The sequence below is a fragment of the Mycteria americana genome, chromosome 6, assembly GCF_035582795.1.
Source record: "Mycteria americana isolate JAX WOST 10 ecotype Jacksonville Zoo and Gardens chromosome 6, USCA_MyAme_1.0, whole genome shotgun sequence".
Taxonomy (NCBI): Eukaryota; Metazoa; Chordata; class Aves; order Ciconiiformes; family Ciconiidae; genus Mycteria; species Mycteria americana.
The window spans coordinates 67,384,046-67,408,283 of record NC_134370.1 but is presented as its reverse complement, the minus strand read 5'-3'; the positions used below and the strand labels follow the sequence as shown (position 1 = coordinate 67,408,283).

Genomic DNA, 24,238 nt, shown 5'->3' with positions numbered 1-24,238 from the left:
AGTCGGCTTTGGTGAAACGCTCCTAGCTTCGGGCTGGTGAAGCTAGCATGGGAACTGGGGTCTCCGAGCCATGTGTTTATTACCTGAGTACACCTATTTTTGGAGCAGGGACAATCACTGTGTTTTGCACCGCGTGCCACTCGCTGTAGCCCGTGGTCTCCAGCCATAGCTGGATATCGCCGCGAGCATCGCGTGCTACCGGGACTGCTGTCCAAAGCCTTGGCAGCATCAGAATAATCATCTCTTCTGTGAGAGACGTGTCTGTGGCTTTGGAGAAACTCTCTGCTCTGCTGAAATATGCTTATTGCCTCAGCGTTCGCGCCAGCAGGCAGTGCTGGGAGGCTGCGTGAGAAGCCTGCTTGGGAAATCTGAAAGAGTTAAGAGCTAAAATGTCAGCTTGGGTATACCCCGGCTCCGATTGAGCGCTACACAGCCAGTGCTGTCAGAGGAGCAGCCAGGAGCTCTGGGGCACATCTTTCTCTAATAAAATGTCCCCTTTAGTCTTGTACTAGAACAAAACCTTCTCCATTTCCTGCCTGCCCAGGTTGAAAAGTACTTGGCCCTGTTGGCCAGTAAGAACAGGATGGCAAAACCACGTATGACAGACCATCTCCTCTGCCCCCTGCCCAGCCCTGGTTTTGGGAAAGGATCAGCATCAAATGCAGTAAAATTGCTTAATTTGGGCGATCTGAAGCATATTGTCCAACAATGGTTTTAATAGAAACTTAATTCCTTCTTTCAGCAGTAGACCTGTAATAGAGTTACAGAGAGTGTGTGATTGATGCTTTGAAATGGGTGAAAGAATCTGTTTCTTCAGGGTTATGTATTCTGCTTCACTATGTGGGATGGAGTGTTCTGGATTGCAAATCTCATGAGCCGTGTAATTTACATACAGAAAAGCTGGAGTCGTGTTGGGACATCATGTAACAGGTTTTATGGCAGAACAGTTTGTCTAGCATCCATCAGATTTTGTGTCAAGAATTCAAGAAAGGGGAATTTATCACGGTATTGTCCAGAGATGGGTGTTAGTTGTGGAGCATTTCACTTTGCTGGTGTGGGAAGGATTCTTGCCCCTGGCGTTGTCTGTGCTTGCTGAAGAGTCCTGTGCTGTGGGAGAGCTGGGTTTACAGAACCAGATTTGCAACATCTGCTCACACAAAAAAATGGCTAAAGATGCAACTTAACTAATCCAGCTAATGGAACTGGGCTCCTTCAGCCCTCGGAAGGAGATCTGAGTATTGCTTTTTACTGTACTGATGTTTTGGTTTAACCGCTAGAGATATGATGTCTGCTCTCAGAAGGGACGAATAAAGAGACCTCTTAACGGTGCGGTAGGGCTAAATGCATTTTTCTCACCTCTGTTGGTAAAAGAAACGAGCTAATGTCCTGGTGACAGGAAGACATCTTTGGGGGAAGGTGGGGAGGGGGGAAGAGGAAGACAAACCTGAAATCTTAAATGGCTTTTGAGTGCCATGAAGTACTCAAGCAGACAATTGCTGGGATTACTACATTGACAAAGCGTCCTGGTGAGCTGAATCGCTGGCACAGCGAGTGAAATGGGAAGCTGCTAGCAAGGCATTCCCGGGGTGGCAGCGTGTGCAGAGCCTTGATACCACGCTAGCCAGGGCGCTGAAAGGAATTAGGGATTCAGAGGCTGAATACCTCCAAATTGCTGTGGCTCAAAGGCCATTTACAGACACAGCTAAAAGGGACCGGAGCGGAAAGCATTTGCTGATCCTTGCTGCTGTGAATCCAGATAGGGTCTAACAAGAGGGGAAGCAATCCACTTCCTGAACATCAATCATGAGCAAAATGACCACTGCAAGGCAAAATGGGCCTGCTGGATTTTCAGGAGACGCTGGCTCTTTGAAACAGTCGTGCTTTTGTAGTCTGTGAGGCAGAGAATAAGCTTTAGATCTACAGGTTTTCGGAGGGCGGATTTGTAGCTTCAGCAGTTATTGCATCTGACAGCCAGGTTAGCAGAGCTTCCCTTCCAGGAGGCCGGTGAAGTGCAGCAGCAGAAACTGCGGTGTCACATCAAAGGACGAGAAATAGTCAGGAAAAGAACCGTGCAGGAAGGAGTTAAGGTATGGCTGGGGTTCAGGGAAAGTGCAACAATATGTGCTAATGGTTTTGCAGTTGAGGGGAGTTGTCCTAAAAGAGCTGCAGGAAGGAGAGGATGGGAATAAGCAGTGTCCCAGAAGATTTAAGTCTGCTGTCTCAGGAACAGAAATATCAGGCAGTTAATCTTTTTTTTTTTTTTTTTTTTTTTTTTTGGCGTAGCAACTAGATTTCCCAGGAAACGTGGCAGAAGACTAGTGTGAATGCAGTTAATGGCGAGATGTCAGAGGTTGGCCTTTGGCAGTATCTCTGCAGGAACACAGCCGCAGTACTTCTCCGTTTGGGACAGTCCCCGTGGCACCTTGAAGTGCCACGAGGCCGCGAGCATGAGGACCGTGAGTGATGCCAGGGCTCGCGCTAAGCTGTCCCGCTCCTGTGGCAGAAGGGTGCCCTTTGGGAGGCTCCATTTCAAACGTGCTGCCACACTGTTCGTGGCGGCTTATAGGAAACAGACTGCACTGGAATCTAAATACCTGAGTGCTTGGAAAAGCTTAAGAGAAAGGCAGCCAGAAAGATTTGGGGTCTAAATGAGTTTGTATTATCTGTCTAAGCCCGCACTAGCTGCTGCAGAAGCGTAATACAAAACACGTTTTTGTGTTTCCTTTAGATTCAGAGCCTAGGTTGAGGCTGTTGGGTGGTATTCGTTTTGGTCCTTTCTGGTACGATGGATTGTGGAGTGTGTACACTTACATCTTGGGAGGAGGTTGTGTGAAGTGACTTTGAACATCATGATGCGTTTTGCCCAACATATCGATCGTACCACAGTATTGCAATAGTGAGAACTCAGTGTGTCCTGCTCTTGTATCCTTTAGCAGAAGTATGACGTACTTGGGCTTTCCTAGCAGTAAGCAGTTAGCTAAAATTTGCAAGAATGTTTATGGAACAGTATGAAACAAATGCAGTGAGAGCAACTGGCATTGGTGCATGGGGTATAAGGAGAAACTAAGTCAGCTACATACCCCAAAATAACCGTGTGGCCCAAACCTGTGGAAAACTTGGGCTTTGGTCTTAGTCTGACCCACTGAGTATCAGTGTGCCTGCGGATGACGGATCCGTTTCTGTCCCTGTTTCCACAAGGAAGGTGGATGGACAGAAAACTGACATGGACATGGACAGAAAACTGGCCATGGACAGAAAACTGACATAGCTTTAAATTGGAGGAGTTTAATTCAAAGGACTTTAAGGAGCTGTGGAAGCTGCTTGGGTTCTCTGTTAAAGCTAGATACCAAGCTGTCCTGCAAAAATTTGAAAGGAACTCCCCCTCAAAATCTAAATTCTGTAATGCAGATCTTAACTGACAAGCTCTTTTAAGCCTATCTGGAAATTTTAAAAAACAGCTTGTTTTTCTGACCTCTCATGATGGTCATCTGCAGTACCACATGCAGGAGCAGCGTGCTGGTTTCCATGCTTAGTTCTCCTGCCTAAGCTGTGGTTCATTGCTTCCTCAGTAGCAAGCGTTGCTGGAAAGATGGGACCTTGAGGAGGGCTTACGCAAAACCAGCTCTAATTCAACGTGAAATTTAGCTGAACCATGTGTTCAAGAAATCAGTCTTTTAGATCCATTATCTTGCTGAGTTCTTCACAAATTATGATTTTCTTCAGCATAATTATACAATATGACTATTTCTGAAAACTTTAAATGGTTTCTCTGATCTCCTGTAAGGGAGGTTCCCAAGCTGCAGACAAAAACTAAATACATTTTTTGTAATCGTCTCCAGTTTGGGTCACTACAAAGGGAGCACTGTCTGCATAACGCTGCTGACTCTGCTTCTGCTGAGCCTGCAGAGCTGATGATAAAGCAAGGTAATACAAATAAATAATAAACACTAGAAACTGAAGATAAAACATTCCAGATCTGTGTTCCTCCTGCTCCACGCTATGCTTTTTAAACTTCTTTTTAAATCAAGAAATTATTTATGACAACATTTGGTAACTATGGTAGTGGTCCCTTTTTAGCAAATACTGGGTTTTTTTAGCACGCTTTTTGTGCACAGAGTTTTCTGTATTTCATGAATACTTGTACCAGCTGTGACAAAATCTTTGCACCCACTTTGCTTGTGACTTGCTCAGATTAGGGTACACGTAGGATATCCAGTGTGCAAAACCAGTTAAGGGATGGTAAAATTGACTTGGTAGCCACCAACACTGGAGCAGTCCTAATGTCCTCTGCTAAGAGGTTTATTCTAAGGAAGCGTTACCTAATTTTTCTATGTTTGTGTTTGTTTAAATTGCATTTTGATTCCCTTGTCAATGCTAGCTTCTAGTTTGTTGGAGTTATGTGCCCTGTGCACTGAGAGAAACCAGGTTGCACACTGTTGTGCCTGTTTTCAGCGCTGCTCCTGGGGAAGGTAATAGAGAGCCTTGCTGTCCCGAGTCACGCACGTCCTCCGGTTTAACCGAGCAGATTCAGATTACACGGAAGAGATAAGGCTGGGATCTGTCAGAGCAGTTCAGTTGCTGGGTTTTTAAATGAGCAGTTCAGTACATGTATCGGTTGCATTCAAAACCTGGTATTTCTTTCTGGACAGAGTTGAGATGGTCTTAAGGTGGCTAAGGCCACCAGCGGTCACCGCAGGGGAGGTGGTCTCTGCAGGTGTAGATACAGGAGTCCGGGGGCAGAGATGTTGTGACCGCACTTCCTTTAAACAGCTGAGGGTGATGGGGAGCCCTCATGGGGGGAAGGAAGTTGTCAGGTTTTGCTAAAAATATTTTCCTTTGCGTTTTTTTTATTATCAAACATACAATCCATTTGCAGATACAATCTGCAAGTCTTATGCTAGAGAAGCCTTGATTAGGAAAGCAATGTCAGCTGGTGGGAGTGGGTGCTGGTGGGGCCACAGGAGTAGGAAGGCATTGAGACAGGAGCTCTGTGCCCAAGGAGCTGAAGAGGTCAGGTTACTGCCCATAACCTGAGAGCAGACACGGTAAACTGGACTGGAGATGGGAGGACACGTAAGAAATGCAGCTGTTAACATACTAATCTGCAGAATCACTTGTGATTGAGCCAGGTCTGATTCTTTGCAATGTCAGATAAAAAAGTTGAAAGTAGCTTTGATCGGAATTCATCCCTGCATTTACCAGTCCTTGGTTCTGCTGATAGCTGGGGTCAGGAAAACGTACTTACAGTTCATCTTACAATCTGTGGTTTGGCTTCTTTGGCTGGGTGCAGCAACATGTTTCCTGAGCAAACTGTTCTGTATTCTCTCCCCAAAAAAGGGCCACGTGGAGCAGTGAGCTGTGGCTTAGCCATAAGGAGCCACACATGGTGACTCCCATTGTTTCAGCCTCTGCCGAGCAGCACTTGCGTTGACACAGACGCTCAGGCAATTTTTCGATGTGGGAGCATATTTTGTCTGTCTGAGTTTGAACAAATGCTTAAAGCCACAGTCACAAATGACACGGCGAGTCGTCTCATCCTAGAAATGGCATTGTCACAGGAAGTGAACAAAGACTTAGTCAAGCTGTGCTGGGGCATGGCTGGATCCCGAGGCTGAAGTAACGTTGCACGTCCCACGTATGCAGGGATATTTCACTGGTTTACTCCTGGTTTAGTATGAAACTTAAATATGGCCCACATCCAGGAAAAGATGGGGCCAGACTGTCTTTGAGCCAAGGGCTTTAATGCCATATGAGGGCTGGAAATCAAACCTGCCAGGGTTTGTGGATGTACATGCATTTTATTCCACTTTCATTGAATGGGAACTCTATCTTGACAATACTTAAGGGTGTCCTGAGGTGAGGAAACCTGGTTGAAGAGCAGGGAGTAAATTTAAACTGGGAACCAACAGAAGTGGGTAGTGGTTTTCTTACTGCCATTGTATAGGGGGAGAATATTTTCTTTTTGTGCAACTAACCATTTTCTTTTTTACCAAAAAAAAAAAAAAAAAAAAAGAGTTGAAGACTGCTCCTGAAGAGTCCAGAAAGGAGTTAAAGCTTGGAGTGATAAAAGACACCCTGCGTTGTCCGTAGTTCATAATCATTATGAAGGCAGATCTTTCAGGATACAGAGAGCAAGTCTGAAAATTCATTGTTTGCTTTTGAATAAAAAAAGTCAATAAGCAGAAATTTCCGTAAGACTTTTATCTTGTAACTTCACCTTGTGATTGTCTGGAAAGTGTCCTGGGTCCACCCAAAGCTGCACTGGGAGCTGGTCACAGTGCAGGAGATGAGCTGCATTTCCCAGTAGCTGCTTCTGCCTTTTCTTTCTATGAGATTAAAATTTGAATGCATCAAGAACCTTTAATAAAGAAGTCTTTTAAACTTAGATTGGGAGTTGATATGGGAAGAGCAATTTACTGTGTAGTCTTTTCATTCAAGACCAGATGATTTGTATGTGGTATGTGGGTGTCAGAAAATAAACAGCAGAACATCCTTAATAGTGAAAGTTCAAGATACGAGCATGTCTCATTTGAAAATGGGCAGTTTTCAATGCTTTAACAGGATGTGACTTTATAACCAGTAGTACCGGGCATTAATTGCATCATCACCTCTGTTGTGAAGTCAACAGGAATGTTTCCATTGGCTTTACCCTGTGCTCTTCTGAGAAGCTAGGATCTAAACTTTTCCTATGAAACACTACCCACGGCGGTAAGAAATCCAGAAGACAAAGCTTTTAAAGTAATTGGGCGATATTCATTACACAAAGCTGAATTAGTGTGTAACCATTAAGGTATCGAAGTTGATGTGTAGTTAGTACTAATTAAATACCTTTGCATTTCCCAGTGGAACTTAAGGAATAACTCTTCTGAAATATCTTTACATTTCTGACTTTGTATGGTAGGTAATTCTGGAGATTTCAGATTTCAGATGGTCTGTACTGCCCAAAGTCTGCTCTGTTTATGGCAAGAAACCTATGTTGAGAGATATCTGGTAAGAGTAACAGTTATGCATTCAGGGAATAGTGTGTCCTTTACCTTGAGAGTGTTTTCACATTCAGCTTTGAATATAGGTTATATTCTGAGCGTAGTCGCCAAACATAATTAGAAGATATTCTCCCCCTATACAAAAAGGGGCAAAAGCTGTTGGTTTACCAATGAAATTGTTTCCTGTGAGTTTCTGTGAAGGATATGTGAACTCTGCTTTTTTGCAGGTAGAATTTGAGAAAATAGTACTGAAAGCTTAAAATTTATAATTTTTAGGGTAAGGCTGTAACAGTTACATGATTGAAAATCCTCCCTGGAGGAGGTTAAGTGTTCTGCAGTCTGCCTTGAGGAATCATCCTACATCTCTTCCTGCAACGTGAGTGACCCAGTTTGCCCATGCAGATGGGTTGGATTTGGCAGAGAGGAGCATGGAAGGTGCAGAGCAGATGTCATTGCTGTGCTGCTTCGCACAGAAAAGGATCCTCTTTTGTGATGTTCCTCTCCACTAAAATCTGTTCTGAAGTGTGTGGAAAGCTGCTGGAGGTGCGGGTGTTGGTAGCACCAGGTCATCTGTTAGGATTACATGTTTTGCATGCATCTCTTAGGACTACTTTTCTACTAGTCCTTTGCTGGTATGGGCAGACCTGTTTGAGGTTACTGTTGCTACCATGCTGTGTGCTTCTCTGGCCATCGCAAACAGGCAGGAGCATTTTACTTCTGTCAAAGTGCTACCTCTTCTCCACATAGCATCTGGAGAAGTTACTGTTTGGTTGGTTTCCCACAGGATACTGATTCCTCACAAGTTCATGTGAAATTTGCATCTATTTACTCTTTGGAAGTCAGTACTTCTGAATGCACATTTGAGCTTTTGGGGGGCTTAGGGGGATTGGGAGGTGGATATGATGCTGAATAACTTGCAGGGAAGCTTTGGAGGCATTAAATCCAGTTGTATGTGAATTGTTTGCCCATCTTGGCTCCCTTTGGCTTCGCTCTGTATCCAATAGCTGACCAATAGCTGTTAGACCAATACTAACTGTGGTTAAGAAAGCCTGCCTGCCACTAGTGAACCACTACTATTGAATTATTTTTCTATCAGATACAGCTGCAAAAATGATATTCAGATGCTTGTCATGTCAGAATTTTTTGTGTTATACCAGTTGCTCTGTATGCCATGTGAATGTCCTTGTTTGCATGGAAAAAAATAACCCTTCAAGGCATTTAAAAAGAAAATTTGTAAAGCAAATGAGGTGTAGTTCCTTTGAGCGGTCTCTGGTAGCGCTCTCTGCCTGCCTCAGTTTGCATACTTAATTTGTCCTTATTGTCTTTTTCAACCTAGAACGTGGTCCAAAACCATTCCTGGCAAGGTTGAATTCTTCTCCAGCGAGGGTTCGGACACCTCTATTCCCATCCCCATCGTGCCGCTTCCAGGTGTAGATGACTCTTACCCACCCCAGAAGAAATCTTTCATGATGCTCAAATACATGCATGACCACTACTTGGACAAATACGAATGGTTTATGAGAGCTGATGATGACGTTTACATCAAAGGGGACAAACTGGAGAACTTCCTCAGGAGTTTGAACAGCAGCGAGCCCCTCTTTCTTGGGCAGACCGGCCTTGGCACCACGGAGGAGATGGGGAAGCTGGCGCTGGAACCAGGCGAGAACTTCTGCATGGGGGGACCAGGAGTGATCATGAGCCGGGAAGTTCTGCGGAGAATGGTGCCCCACATTGGCGAGTGCCTGAGAGAGATGTACACCACCCATGAGGACGTGGAAGTGGGAAGATGCGTACGGAGGTTTGCAGGAGTGCAGTGTGTATGGTCCTATGAGGTAAGGACGAGGGCGCAGAGAATGAGGTGTGTGTTTTGGGGGAGGTAGAGGAGAGGGTGGGAGAGGCTGGCAGCAGGGGATTGCTGTTGTACGGCTGTGCAGCAGCTTCCCCAGAGCTCACCTCCTTTTGCAACTTGACCGTCCAACTGTACGCTCTTTGTTTCCTACAAGCGTCGCCCTGGGAGAGACCTACGCAAATATGGAAGTGCAACAGTAAGGAGAGAAATGGAGCCTGACATTAGGCACATTGGGGTGAGGGGAGGAACATTCATCATTCATAACAGTTATTTTTATTTAGACAGAAAGAGAATAAGCTTAAATCAAAATGGCTATGGGTCCCTGCAGTCTTGACTGTCCAAGCCTCTTTTATCTTCTTTAGCTGAGTATGTTATGGTGTCAGTGTGGAAAATAGATGATACAATTACCGTGTTTCTTGCTGCAGTTGAAATGTGCAAGGCTGACAGATGTTTGCCCTGACAGTGACAGTTTTTTCCCAAACTACAGTCATGGCAGAGATGTCTCACGGTGGCTGGCACTGTCACCCTGCGCGCTGAGCTGCCCACAGCCCAAGTCCGCTGCTGCTCAGGGCACTCGCTGGCAGCCCCATCCTGCAGACGCCCACTGAGCAGGTCCTTGACGTCAGCAGAGACCAGCCACCGCTCTTACGCTGAAACTCGGGGTATGCCCACGCTGATGTGGCTGTGAGTTGGGCATCTTGGGCAAAAACCCGAGAGAGCCCCCAGCCTGCTCGTGACAGAGTTTTGTGCTGCTGTTCCTGCTGGAAGCTGGGGGCTGGCGGCTCTTCCCGGGGGTGAGGGGGGCTTCTCCTGCCCGGGTGCGCTGGGCTCTTTTGAAGCGAGTCCTGGGTGTTTACAGGCTGTCTGATTGAAAACACCTGCTGGGCTTCAGCTGCAGTTTCTCCTCTAGTACCAGGGAAAATGCTGGTGAGTCTCTCTTAGAAATAAGGAAGAAGTTGAGAGCAGAAGAAAGGGTGAACTGTTTGTCTTTTTACACAAACATTTATGACTTGTACGCAACTATCGCTTTGTCCTTTTATGAGATGTGGTAAAGAGGGGGATTCTTCTGCCTGCGTGACAGAGGAGCTGTGGTCACGGATGACGACAGACACTGCTGCTGACCCGGTCTTTCACTGGCAAAGACTTGTGTTAAACTTTTGACACTGAATTTCTGCCCCCAAAAACTGTTGCTTCATTTCAATTCACAGTTCAGTGATGGGAAAGCCTCTGAGGAAGGGAAAGGAGGTTTCTAGCTGCAGTAATTCATTCATATCTTTTGTGCATAAAGACTTTCTGGACTAACAGTAGCACTCCACATTCCCTGCTTACAGACCTGGAACTAGGTTATGCCAGCATAGTGGTTAGCCATTCATAAGGAGTCAGTAACTTTTTCCACAGTTTTTAGCAGCATAAAATTTTTATTCTAGACATTCTGAGTTGAAATAACTTCTGGTGTGAATGCCTGTACCATGTGGCATTTGATAACTTACTGAAGGTCAGCATTTTGGTCCTACTGAAACTGGCAAAGACCTCCTGAATTCGATATGATCAAATTTTGGCTTGAAATGGCTAACGAGAGCACACAACTGCACTAGGAATGCTATCGGACAGCATTTTCTCAAAATCAGTTTTGTTTGATAAGCTTCTGTTAAATGATCCGTAGTGCTGGATTCTCCCAAGTGCCACGAATTACTTAAAATTGGTTTGTGTGAAGTGTATAAACTGTAAGATGTTCAGAAGTAACCTGTGAGTATGAGATGTTAAGGCTCAGCTGTTTTGGAGAGAGGGAAGAGTTTCGGTGATGAAAGCTGCTTCTGCAAAGAATAGGTCCACTCTCATTTAATTGAGGCTTTTCAATTTAAAAACCTGTCGTCTTCTCCTGTTTTTGATCTGGTCCTCTCATTGGCCAGACAACTAGATTAAATGTGCCTGGTATTTTATTTAAGATAAAGCAATAGCTGTGTGAAATAACACAGCTGTTGTAACAGCTGTGTTGGGAAAGCTTGGTGTAAAAGCGACATTTTCCATGTCTTGTACGTTCATGAATGTCAAGTAACAGGCCACTGTAAGTCAATTGCAAAGCATTGTATTTCAGTGAGCTTCTGATGGAGCAAAAAGTTTATCTGTGCCTGCTCTGCTGGGGTACAGCCACCACATTCTTCATAATTCCTGTCGAAAGAGAAGCAGCGACAGCACGAGGCTCAGCAAACAAAACGGCGTTGGCCTCGGAAAACCCAAACCTCAGACTGCTCCTTTGCTTCCTGCACTTCCTGTTCTGGAGAGTCTCAAGTGGCAGCATGAACAAGGAGTTCGGGTCTTTGCAGTCACCCCCAGCTCTTTGGTTTTCATTCTTAGTGCCTCGGACATGGAGAGCCCTGCCGGACCTCAGTTCGTGTGTTTTTTCTTTTTTTCCCCTGCAGTGTTCTTGCAGTGGGCTCCATGCCCAGAGTCGTTTTACTCGTCTCCATGACTGTCACTGCCCCCTTTCTCTGATTTTTAGGATCCCACAATGTCTTTACTGTGCTGCTCATCTTCCCTGGCTCTGGCTCTGGTGGTGTGCCCAAATGCGTCTCCAGGCCTGGCTCTGTGTGTTTTTTTTTTTCCTGCTCGCAGCAGTCTGTCTCAAAACCCTTTTTTTCCACCCCTTCCTGTGTTTCTGTCACTTCGCCGCTCTCTGCGGTACCTCTTAGACCACTTCATTAGTGGCACCGGTTATTGCCCGTTTCAAGACTTGTAAAGATTTGTTCATGCTCTTCCTGCTGTCAGGAGCTTTTTCAGCAAATACAGTAAAGGAATTGACACCAGGATTCTTTGGACTTCCTGTTTCATCTCGCCCCAGAAAAGAGGCAGCAACAGTATGTGCAAGCCTGAGGAGAACTGAGGCTCCCTGGGCTCCGGGGAGCTTTGTCTGATGCACCCAGGCTGCTGCTTCAGGAGCAGTTTGCAGCCCGTGATGGATTTTAGGCTCCTGTGACCAGGCTTGTAGCTGTTGCCCTACTTGAGACAGGTCGAGTGAGTCACAGATGAGACATGCCTCTTAAAAAAGTTCTTTATGGCGAGGATTATCATCATTGTAAAAACAAAGCCGAGACTGTTACTGCTATTTGACAAATAGCTGTAAAACTCAGCTCTCTATAGGGTGGAGTAGCCAAAGCTACGGATTTTATGCAGCAAACTGGAAGAAAAAAATCATGAAAAGAATGGAGCTGTGAAATCTCTGAAGCTTACAGATGGGAGCTTGACAGTTTATGAAGCGTTACAGAGCACAGTCCTTCTTCTTGAGGAGGGCAAAAGGCTTGTACTGAACTTGCTAGGAAGTGATTCTGCATTTCTAGTGAATATTGGTATTTTGGACTTCTGGCACACTGATGGGTGTTTTTCGCAGAAAAAGCATACATATTTAAGTCGTCTTCCTTCTCTCATTTCCTCCCACCAGTAGTTCTTCTAGTTCATCTTGCGTGAATCACAGAGACATGCTAGTTTTGTTTTCTAATGCACTGCCATTCTCAGCCTGAGAATGGGTTTCAGCTTTGATGACGAGCTATCTCATTTGTGATTTAAACGATCCCAGTGTATTGTTGATCTCAGTTTTCATTTTGAGTCTAATGTTTCCTTTAAATGTATCTGAATTACGAAGCATCGCTCTGTAGCTTAGTTTTGTTTCAGCCTTGTTTTGTAGCTGCTGCTGAGTATTATTCTAATTTGTGTTTAATATCCTCATCTTACGAGCGCTGGTAACTTTAATACAAGCTCTTTGTAGCTACTAGAAATCAAGGCAATGCTGATACATATCCCATTAATTTCTTCAGTAATAAAACCTTTCTGACACACATTGCTTTAGGTCATACTAACTGCTTCATGTCCTACAGCGCAATAGAAACAGCTGGATCCAATGGAGCAGCTCATGCTACCTCTAACTGCTGGTGCAAATGCCCAGATGTTTTGTCTGTTTTTCCTTCTGTTCTGATGGAGGTAGTGGGAGAAATGAGGTAAGAAGCTACAGGTGTGTCTGTGTGGAGGGGGCAGTGCTTTCCTCCAAACCAGCAACAAGTACTTTTAAATGTCCAGAAGTGAGACAGGATTTTTTTGTAATACACATGGAAAAGAAGCTGTGACAAAGGGAGCAATCACATCAGGAAATGTGGGCATCAAGGAGGAGTAGGTCCAATCTTTTTGGTGTTGGCAAGGGAAAAAGTAGGGCAGTGGTGACGAGGGATAGCGGGGGGCTTCTGGGAGAAGGGTGATTTGAATTAACGTTTTGTGTGGTCTTTCATCTGGAGTAGTTGAAGGTAATTGCTACTCTGAAATTCACTGAAGTTAGGAAAGCCCTTAAAGCGCACATTATATCTGCCAAGTACATTGGCAGTGCCAGATCATACCGTTTCTGGAACGGACTCCCCCATGGGCAAAACTGAAGTTTATGGTTTTCTGTAAGATAGCCAGAATTCAAAAAAAGATAAAAGTCCTGCAGCGACTGATCAGAACTGAAATACTGGGGACAGATGCAACTGTTAACCACTAACCTTCAGTTAGTGGTTGCTTTATCCTCTTGAGAAAGAACCTTCCTTCATTAACGAAAAAGGAGATTCAGGCTGTTTCTAGCTGGCTAGTGTACGACGTGCAGCGCGCAGTGACTTCAGCAGCAAGAGCTGTACACCTCAGAGCAGGGCAGGATGGGGTCTGTGCGGAGGTGCTTTGGGCAGGGTGCTCTGAAGCACCTCGGTTCGCCGCAGTCTGTGCGGGGCAGTGGGGCTGGACTGTGATGTTTGGGTGCTCTTGCTCTGTGAACCCTTGCCTTGGACTCCAGGCAGCAAACGTAAGACTCAACTTATCTTTGTGGTGGGAGCATCCAGCGGCACTTCTGAAATCAGGCCCTTTAATATATATATATTGTCCCAGCTTCAAAGCTTGTACTTTTTTTTAATGTCAGAGCATAGAAACTTGGCAAACCCTGACAGCAAGAGATACCTGCATCTCTCCGTGTGTGTGTAGCCCATTGCATCTCTTCATTCAAGAAACCTACGACACAAATTGTGTGGGTGCGAGAGGGAGGATGCGAGCATGCTTGGTGTTTTACGGTGGATGTTTATAAATCAGCTTTTCTTAAGCACTAAATTTTATTTTTGGAACACTTCAAAGATGTCTGTCTGGCTTCAGAGTAAGTTGAAAGTAGGTGGCCATCCGTTCTGGGGATGGATGGAGATGGAGCTTCATGAAGGTAATGAGGAATGGTATTTTGTCAGAGGACACACAGGTAAGACTAGAGAAGAGCATTATCTGGGCAGAGAAGGGGATGCTTAGAGCTCAGTGTGAGACTAAAATACACGACCGATGTGACAGGGAGTCTGTGACGACAGCGGGGGAGGCAGTGTGGTATGACCACTGTGGTCTAATTTTAGTAGCAATGTTTGCTGAGGAGGAGGGCAGAGAGGTCAAAGGAGAGAGCAAAGGCTGCAGTTTGGGTTTGTTAAACCAAGGTGTGGGTTCGGAGGGTTTGGAAAAGGAGACAGAGATCTCGGATCTGCACTGAAGTCCTGACCTAGCTCTTTCACTTCAGAAAATAGTTAAATATTTGAGAATCGGATATTTCAAAGGGAAAACTGACTTGACATCACCAAGTAATTTCTTAGTGACTTCTGAACTCAGGTTGGTAAAGGTGTTTTGTTTGTTGTAAAAATCAAGAACCACTTTGTATATAGCTCTGAGCATTGTACCCAAGTCTCTGACTTTCTGCTGGCCATAATTTTAAAAGAGGAAGGCTGTGTGATTTGTGCTTACATGTACGTGCATTTCCAGGCTGTAGAGACTGTTTGAGACTGACCTAGTTTTTGTGAGCACACGGTTAATCTGTCCCTAGTTAGCTGGATGACTTGATCTAATGCCTAAGCTGAAGGTTGCTGAAATGGGGACTTTGACGTTGTTGTGCAGACTCTAAGGAAGCTTCAGCCATGAATCCAGCAAACAGAAGTATTGCTTTTTTCCCCGTTGTTGTTGTCTCAAAGTGCAGTGGTTTGGTTAGAAATTAGGATCTGTGCAGCCTGTTGAGTTTAGGGAGCCATCAGGATTAGTTGTTATCTTGAGGACGAGTCAGAAAAGGCTAATCCTTCATTGCATGACAGGACAAAGAACTAATAAAATAGCTCATCATCCCAGTTTCTTCATTAAGGCACGCAGAAGATACTTGAGGTTTTGAGTTCGTTCTGTTGAACGGCAATGGGGATAGGCAGAGAGAGGTAAGTCTGAGACCAGAAGCTTTCTAATGTATTTTTCTCTTCTGAACTGATGGGAAAACCATCTCTCTTTTGCAGGGTAGATTCTTACTTTATGGCTTGCTGGAGCTGTGAGACTCAGTACTTGGAGGAAATAATGTGCTGTGATCAGAGCTCCGCACTGCACTGCGTCTTGTAGGTGAATCCCACATGACTGGAGACTTTGGAAGGACACGGTTAAATTCCAAACCTAATCAATACAAAACCCAGTAGTATCTGTTAGTCAGTTATCTCCCCTGGGTCAATTATGTCTGACCAAAATTTGAGTTGGCAAATTTCCTTTTCCATTTTATTTAGTGCTTATCTCTGTGTATAAAAGACGAGGGTGGGAGAATAAACCACTTCATGGCTACCTCAGTATAAACAGAATCTTTGTGAAATGTCCCACGTGACTAGACAGCAAAAAAAAACCCCAAAAAACTCTGACTTTCTCAGCTGAAGTGGACATGAAGTGTCTTCAGCTGGAGCTCTCAGTATATAAGTTTTTAGCTGATCTATATGTAGAGGGTAACTATGACCTGGATGTTTGGGGTGTGTGTGGGGGGTGTTAATAGTGTAAATTTGGAGAGAATATTTGCTTTTTGCCCCTCAATGTATTAGAGCCAAGTTCTGTGAGCAGCTTAAAGCGCTAGCAGCATGGAGGTGTCAGAGCCTGTAAGCATGGGAGAGAAAAGCCAGACTTGTTTGGTGATGGGAAATAGAAATGAAGTGATGATGTGGGGAAGGGGCTTAATATAAACTAGCTGAGGTCACTGAAGGGATGGTAGAAACATTCAGCTCAAATGCTTTCAGTGGTAGCTGTATTATACTTGGAGTGTGGAGTTTTGAGAAATAATTGGATTTTTTTAATAAAAACAATTGAATTATTACAGAGAAGAAACAAAAGGTGGATCTTTTAAATGGATGGATACGATGGGTTTTGATGTAATATCTATTTTTACTTTTATAAAAACAATTTAACATAAAACATTATTTTCTTTTGAACTTTGAGTGAATGAATGCAGATAATTATCCAGAGTTGCATTAGACAGTGGCTATAGCCAGCAGTATCGGTGTGTAGCACTAACCTGCTATGAAGGCTTTTCTTAATGATTTTGGAGAAGATAGTACATAGTGGGCTAACGCTGCCTTGCCACAGCACTGAACTGGCTGCTCTGTGAGCATTTCCCTGCGCTCTCTGGGCTGACAGTGTACTAGGGCAGTCTCTGAGGATGCATTTGTGATCTGTACAATTATATTTTCCCAGTTCACCATGTTTGCCGTCACTGGTCTGGTGCTGAGAGATATCTTGAAAAGAGCTGTTAACAGCAGGTGACTCCTCAGCTCAGCCCAGGAACTGTAAATTCGTCCTTTTGATGACATTCAATGTGCTGCCGTATTTCCTTTTTTATAGCTTGCAGCCGCAATAACTAAGGAGAACTCTGTATCTTGAGTCTTCCTATGCATTGTACCCAAGTGCACTTAATGTATGTCAGTAAGGAGCTTGGCTTTTTGGGCTGTGGTGGGAGAACCATTGGTTTGTAGATGAACAGGGAAGATGCAAGGTGACAACCTGCAATGTGCAGTCCTTGCAGCAGGCAGGTAGCAGTTTAACTTGGGGCTCTGTGCTGTTGTCTGATGGCTCTGCGGATGGTGTAAGTATGTAATCTGACTGCACAGAGGATTAATTGTCCGGGACTTGTCTAACCTCATTTCCTGTAGACACCTCTCAGCTGAAGAGCTGCTGCTGCTGTTTTGTGTTCTAAAACCATCTGATTTGGAGCAGAGAACTTAGTTTCTACTTTGCTGGACTGTTGCAGCATCTTTAATTGATCCTTAAAATGCTTAAAACATTTTAGCACTAATTTCCTGTGTTAAAAGCTTATCTGGACTCCTGGTGGTGTGAACTTTCATGGTTATCAGCTGGAGACCTCTTAAAATCTTGCCAGAAATCCTGTTTGCCTGAAGGGTGGGGATTATCTTCCTGCATGCCTAAACCAAAGTGACCTTTATGTGTCACAGAAGTTGGGACCATAATTGGAAGGGTTTGGGGAACTAACTGGTTTTGTTTTCTTAAATCCTGAAGTTTCAGCTGAAAGTGTATTTGGGGGTCCTTGCAGAACTGAAAGTGGAATTCTGGTTATTTCTGGTTAGTTTCTTACATAAAAGTGAATATCTGCTGGTGTCCTCAGTGAAAGCAAGTTAGTTGTCAGTGGTTCTTTCAGATGTCTTTTGAGCAAGTTTAAAGTACTGTTACAAGAATGAAGCAGAAGTGAAGTGACTGATTTTTATCAGCAGGATTCTTGAGAACCAACTGAACTTCATGGCAGTTAGTTGCAGCTTGTGTGGTAATGGTGACTTCGGTAAAAGAGTCAAATCCTGCATGTAATTGAAATCGCAATTAGGGACCCAAAGTGTCTTAAATAGCCAAAGCGTCTTAAAAAAAGACGCTTTGAATTGGAAATGTTTGTTTATCCATTTATACTTTGTCCACACTGCAGTGTTGCACCTTGATGTGGAGTATTGCTGACAAGAGGAAAGCCACTACAGGGAGCTCTCTCTTCCAAGTAAGCACTCCACTAGTTTTTCTGCTTCACAGCAAGCTTTGCAGTCTGCGTAGCACCATTTTACCCGTGCTGCTGGCAGGGACTTGCTCCCAGGGTTGCAGCGTGGATGAAGCTCCAGCGATCAGCTTCTGTGCTTGGTGGTCTGATGTGCTGGGAACATTGCTAGGGTAGAGCAAACCGCATTATTTAGTGTCTGTTTGGTTTATAGCTGAGAGCGTACGTCAGTACAGGATGGGAGCCCTAATTGTTTATGCAGAGCTGTGAGATGAGGCTCCTAGAGCCAGTGCTTTGGAGTCATTAGCTTAGAGGTTTAGGAAAAGGCATGACATGCTCTTGTGTAATGAAGAGAGCACAGGTAGGGTCATGCCCACCGGATCTAAGCTCCATCCAAGTCTCTGGGTTTAATCCTTCCTCCTGAATGGCTTTAGGGAGCTCCAGCTGAGTGCTATATTTTTGTTCTTGGAAGCAGTCTTCAGAAGCATCCGGTACTCTTTGTGGATTAAGCACAGGTTCTTAGACAGAGGCTAGGATTAGCAATGAAATAAATGGAAATCCATAGTTTGGACTCAGCCAGCAGTTCATTAGAAAGCAGAAAAGGGTAGTAGAAAGCTGCTTGCAGTTCCAGAATTGCTGCTGTCACCTTCTTCCAGCTGCAAGGAAAAGCATGTTACCAGAAAAATAAAGAAAGAAGCACTTTACCAGAACACTTGTCTACCTTTGGGTTGCCCCAGCCTTTCTGAGTAGGCAGCCAGTGTTCGGATGCTGTGTCCTTGCTCACTGTCCTCTTGGCCGTGCTCAGACCTTGTGTCAGTATGCTTTCTGAAAGGCAAGCACAAGTTTGTTCATGAAAACTTGTTGCCTGCTCTTGTTCATGGTTGCCACTTCAGATTGGTGCAACTGGTTAGAAAAGTGCTCTGAGAATAGCAGCAGAGTATTAATGAAGGTTCCTCTGCTCATAGGCCTTCAATGGGTGTAATTACTTGGCAATAACTTCTTTAAACCTTATTTGAATTAAAGCTACATGTTTTGGCTGGTTATGTCACCACTGTATTAGTGAGGAATGCAGGAGAGAGTGCTAGTTTGCATTAACTGAGCTGCCTTAATCCTTTGTAACCATACTTTTTAATATGTGTTACTGTCTTACAGAGAGAGAAAACATTTGCCCAAGGGACAGCAGAGTTCACTCCTCAGCATCTCTGCATAAGGGCAATGTTCTTTGTCCTCAGTAAGGACTAAGAAAGTTCTTAGTAAGTGGGTGTTGAGAATTAATTTTATGTGTAATTCTGCATAAATACTCGATGGGGAACTGTCTGTATCTCAGGTCTGAGGTTTTTTTATTAATCTTTTTTCTTACAGTCCACCTCAGTGTATGGGTGCAGAGTGGATTAAATGCCTGACCCAATTTTTTTAATGGTTTCATACAGCCTTCAGACCAGATGCTTCACTAAAAACAATCTTGTCTGACTGGAGTGACTCCAGAACATACACCTCTCATGTTCGCTGTCCAGATCAGCAAAAATATTGTTCCCTTGCATGCTTACCTTTGCTGTCCTGACAAAAGGAAATTTGCTTAACCTTATTACAGATTTGTTAAGAAACCTTACCCTTACCTTACCTTGTTTGTTTAACCTTATCACAAGTTACTTAACTGACATACTTGGTTTTATATCCTTCTCCTATTGAAGATACTTCCTAACATCTTTGGCCAAGGGGAACTTTATTAAAAAAAAAAAAAAACAACCAACCCACAACTGAGGGACAATAGCAGATTTAATCTTCATAAAGCAGCAGGGCTTTTGCTTCCCTGGGAATGTTTGTGAGCTGTTGCTTTTCCAGGTTTTGGACAGTGCAATTTTTCTTTGACTTTTTCAAATAATCTTTTTTTCCCCTCTCTGACTCCTTAAGAGTTGAAATGTGCACTACAGTCACTGCGAGAGCCTTTTGCAGTTGCCCTTTGTCTTGCTGCACTTTACTGGGCCGAACTGGAAGCCACTTCTGATCCTATGGAGTAATGCGTGTGGCCAAATCTTGAAGTTTGCCGATGGTAGCATCGCTGCTGCGTGTGCTTGTACTGAGGAGAAAGAAACCACGTGGTTTCTTTTCTTTTCTAGGCCAAAAATAACACCATAGCTCCTGCAGCCTTAAAGAATTAGCCTAATTTCAGAACTGGAAACTAGGGTGAAGATGAAAAGGATGTTTCAAAATATATAAAATAGGAGCTGGGTGCCTAAGCATTAGGATGAAAAGCCTTTGTCTGGAGCTCTGGACAGTGAATCAGAAGTATCTGTGATGATCTTTTGCATGGACACTACCGCAGGGGCAAGTCTCTGCTGAATTGCAGGTCTGCTTAAATTTAAATCAAGTGGTGCAGTTCTGATACGGGAACTGCAAGCAAGGAAGATGGAAGGTAAGGGCAATGTCGTCTTCCTTCTGGTTGTAATGTGGTTCCTCCAGATCCCTGATGTGGCTCCGCAGAAGCGAACGGGTCATTTCTCCAGCCCACGGTGTCTGCTTTGTGCCATCTGCCCTTGCAGTTCCTGGTGCAGAGGAAGTGTGAAATGTGTAACCCCGTTTATTCTGCTAGGTGGTCAAGGCCGTCTCCCTTACAGAAAATGCCTTGTTTCTCTTCAGCTAGCACAAAGGCTCTTTTATAGCTGCTTGGCTATACATCTGCCGAGGTGCCTCAGACTGTTAGCACTGGTTACTGTTTGAGGTATGCAGGCTCTGAGGCTGTGATGTACAGTGATATGTTGTTTATATGTTGCCTCCCTTTCCTTTAGAGGATAGGGAGCTGTGCTGTGTCCTGCCCTGAGCAAAGCTGGTGTTAGTTATGTGATGGAGCAGTAGCCTGGAGATTTTCCCTTTAAAAGCAGGACTGGAATCCTTCTGTTTCACACTTTGAATTAAATGTCTGAATTTGGCAATGTGACTGTAGGACAATAGAACTTACTCTGGGGAAAAGTGTGTTGAATTTCTGCTCCAGAGACAGACCTGGCTTGAAAGACAGTGTGTGCACCAGCGCAGAGGCACCCCCGTCCTTCACAGGGCACTTAACAACTGGAAAAAAACCCTGACTTCCTAAAGTTTTGGAACTTTATTGCAGCCTCTGGATTAATTTCCCCATCTTCTCCCCTCCTCCCCCGATATGCTTTTTTCCTGCACATGTCCTCGTGGTCATTTCACGAAGAGACTTTGCTGAAACCGGTCCTGCCTAGAAATGCACGCTCATCTTTTGAAATGTAGGGCAGGGGGTGAGAGGAGGCTCTGTAAGCTGACAAAGCCCTGGTGAGTTCTGAATCTCTGGTGTTTGTCTCCTTTGGCTTTCAGACATCTTAAGGTTTGCCATTTCTTGGCTCCTGTGTTTGGTTTTCTATGTTGTTTTTTTTTAACCCCACGAAGCTATGTGATAGCTCTTCAGTTCCATTCCCAAATAGCATTCTGATGCTGTCACTGCTGGCTTCTTGACTCAAAGTGGAGCTTGGATGGAAAAACAACTTTTCATGAAGTTACCGTGAGATAGGTCTCACGGGATAAAGGAAGAGCACAAGAGGGATGTGCCCTGTTTCACATTAAGCTCTTCTGCTTTGACATTGATGTTCTCTTCTGCTCCATTAGTGTGGATAAATACTGAAATCTGGTAGCTGAGTGTGGCAAAAGGTGACTTGGGGCAGGTCCATGGTATGTTCCCCCAGCGAGTCCCCGTCCCTCGAGAGCAGCAGCTCTGCCCTGCCCAGGCCCTGGCGTCAGCGCCCAGCTCTGGCTCGCGAACATGTGCCTGTACTTGCTCTCCTCTCTGGGGAGTATTTCTCACTGAAGATCTGTTTAGGCTTTGAAGATGCATTTAGGCTTTTTGTGGCCTCTTTCACAAGAGGGTGAGAAGTTACTTTTCAACTTAATTTTAGACTGGCTGTCGTTCTTGAGCAAGCTTGAAGAAGTGTGGTTTTGACCTTGCTCGCGGGGAAACATGGAGGAACCTGATTTCCCAGTACATTGAGGGAACTGTTGCCTCAGGTCTAGAATTTTCTGCTTCAGCATCAAAGCGCTTTGCAAACCTTTCCCATGCTCCTTCCACCCTGTGGAATGACAGCTCTCCCCGCATGGCACGGGGTTATCCCTGGGGCACGGGAGGAGGTACCGTCAGGGCAAGGTGTAGAGCGTAAGAGGTCCTGACTGTGCGTCCTGCAGCCAAACCACACCTTCCCTCCCCTCTTTCACCAGTCACTTCAATTAAAATTCCACTGTCAGGGCTGAAGTGAGGTCAGGCAGGAGCAGACTTGTTTTCAGGAGGGAGAGGGAGAACCGAATTTTCTGCCGGAATGGGCCTTTTCCCAGAGCAGGCTCAGGAAATGTCCCCTCACCGCCAGTTAGGTGCAGAAAAATCACAGGTAGAAATTGCAAAAATAATCAGCGTTATCTGCTTCAGTTCCCAGAGGACATCAAAGATGGAACAAACTGAGCTGGAAGCGAAGAGCCCTGAAGAGACAAACCGCGGTTCTCCATCAGCCTTTCTGAACCGCAGCCCGGAGCACTCGTTGAAGATGATCTCTTAATAGAGCTGGGGGGAGCTGAGTGTGCAGGGGGTGCAGATGAGACTCTTCGCTGGCACTGGGGAGCAAATGGAAAAGACCCTCCTGAAGGTGAAAGGTGATGAAAGCAAGAGAGCTGGAGTGAAACCCGGTGGGGTCTCATTAGTGTGGTGGACTTCAAGTAATTTCAAATATTTTAAACAGAGGTCCCGTGAGTAGAGATACGAGGGAACCAAATTCCTTTGGCATTTGCAATATCAGGCTGGCTAAAGGAACTGCTCTTGTGCAATGCTCTGCTGAGCGGTTACAGAGCAGATGTTGTTCCTTTTGTAACTGCTGCTCAAAGTGAACCAGTTTCTTGCCATGAGGGAGAGTCCGGCTGCCTGTGTAAATCAAGGAGCTGTTTTACGGGTGCTCACCTTTGCAGAGGGTCAGCACAGCTATAAAAGTTGAGGTTGGAAGTGCTGGAGGGTGGAGGAGAAGCAATCACTTGCAGTTGCTGAGGAAACTGTCCCCTTAAGGAGTGTGAGGACAATGTGAACCTTAAATGTGCTTAACCTTAGTTGCGGGCAGTTTCTCTAATGAGAGTATGGAAGCTGGGCGTGTGGTGAGGGTAGGCAGAGAAGGACTGGGATACACTTTCAGAAAGGAAATCGGTCTAAAATAAGTGCAAGTAAACAGTAAAATGTTACAAAGCACAAGCTAAGGAACAACCTGCTGTTTTCCCTGGCTCTTGCTGTGACACGGCTCTAATCCTTAAAGCTGGAAATCATCTCTGATGGGCTACAGTAATCTTATTTTTTTCTAGACATAGAACTCCCCTCTGTCTGTCTCCCCTCGACAAGGAGGAATACCTGCCCAGAAAGCAGTGCACTCTGAGACTCAGCTGCTTTGGCATGCCAGCAAAACCATCCCGCGCTAAAGCGACAAGCGTGATGCTGATGGGACGTGTTCTGGCGTGGCATCCGAGTTAAATCTAAGTGGGAGGACTCATGCACCTGACTGATGGCCAACATAGAAAAAACACTGAGCAGCCTGCATTGTAGCTGGTATAATTTCATGCCTAGTTACCATGCAAAACAGTCAACTCTTCATCCAAAAACGAGGTTTGAAAGTGACTTCTTAAAGTATGTTTTCTTCCTGCCTAAGCAGAGACTGTGCAATGAAGAACAATGGCTTGGATTTTGTTTTCTTTGGTAGCCAAGATAACGTCACTGGTTGTCTTTGTGTCTGCCTCTCTTTGTTGGTGGCACAAAAAAGCCATGTCCAGTTTGGGATTGGTGCCAGTTTTATCAGTATGATGATTATATGCAGAACAAAGGAGCTGCAGTGGTTCCTGTGGTGCCTTGATGGTAAATAATAATAAAATATGGCTATCTCTTAATATTCTGGTTAGACTCCCCCGATTGCCACACATTGCGTTGGAAAGCATCCCTTTTCATGTAACCATGCATACTCATGCACTCTGTGGTTAGCTAAAGTAAATGTTCGCATCCTTGTGTGTGCTGGAATATAACAGAATCACTGTAAAATATTCCAGACCCTGTTCCTGAGCATTGTCACTTGGATAATGCTATCGTGGTTGTTTTTTTATTTTTAAACCCTCAAGTGTTTTGTGGAGTTGCTGCAGTCCGTTCTACATCAGCCTTTGGGAATAAAACCATAGCTATAACTTTGAAACTTGGAAATATCTGTACAGACTCAGTCCTGCATCTCACACCAGACGATAATGAGCGCTGAAAGCTAAACTGAGCCCATTGATATGTTGATGATCAGTACTTTTTTCTTTCTGATTAACATTCAACCTGTGTCTTCTATAACGTTTCAAACAAACCATGGAATTGTCCGTTCTTCTCAGATCCAGTTGCCCGGTGGATTTGAGCCCATCCTGCCAGAGAAGTTGCTGGAGCCATATCCTGTTAGGGCAGTATCCGTGTTGGCCCGTGGTGCTGTGGTTATATGTATGATCCAATTTGGGTTGGTTTTCATTCCCTGAGAGTGGTCCTGGGCTGAAGGTGACAGACTGACAGCGTGGAGCGAGTTCTGTCTGTGTTTGACCCACTGT

The 24,238-nt window shown here is 44.8% G+C and overlaps 1 protein-coding gene across 2 annotated transcripts in view; it reads left to right on the top strand.

Annotated features, from left to right (window-relative positions):
* CHSY1 (chondroitin sulfate synthase 1) overlaps window positions 1–24,238 on the top strand; it is a 78,260-nt gene that overhangs the window by 1,469 nt on the left and 52,553 nt on the right. Inside the window, exons 1-2 of one of the 2 annotated variants that reach the window (XM_075506328.1) lie at window positions 7,265–7,359; window positions 8,320–8,815. In XM_075506328.1, coding sequence (XP_075362443.1) covers window positions 7,280–7,359; window positions 8,320–8,815 — 576 coding nt within the window. In that variant the 5' untranslated portion in view covers window positions 7,265–7,279. Of the gene's footprint in view, window positions 1–7,264; window positions 7,360–8,319; window positions 8,816–24,238 lie in introns of those variants that run through there. The other variant, XM_075506327.1, reaches the window with a different exon arrangement.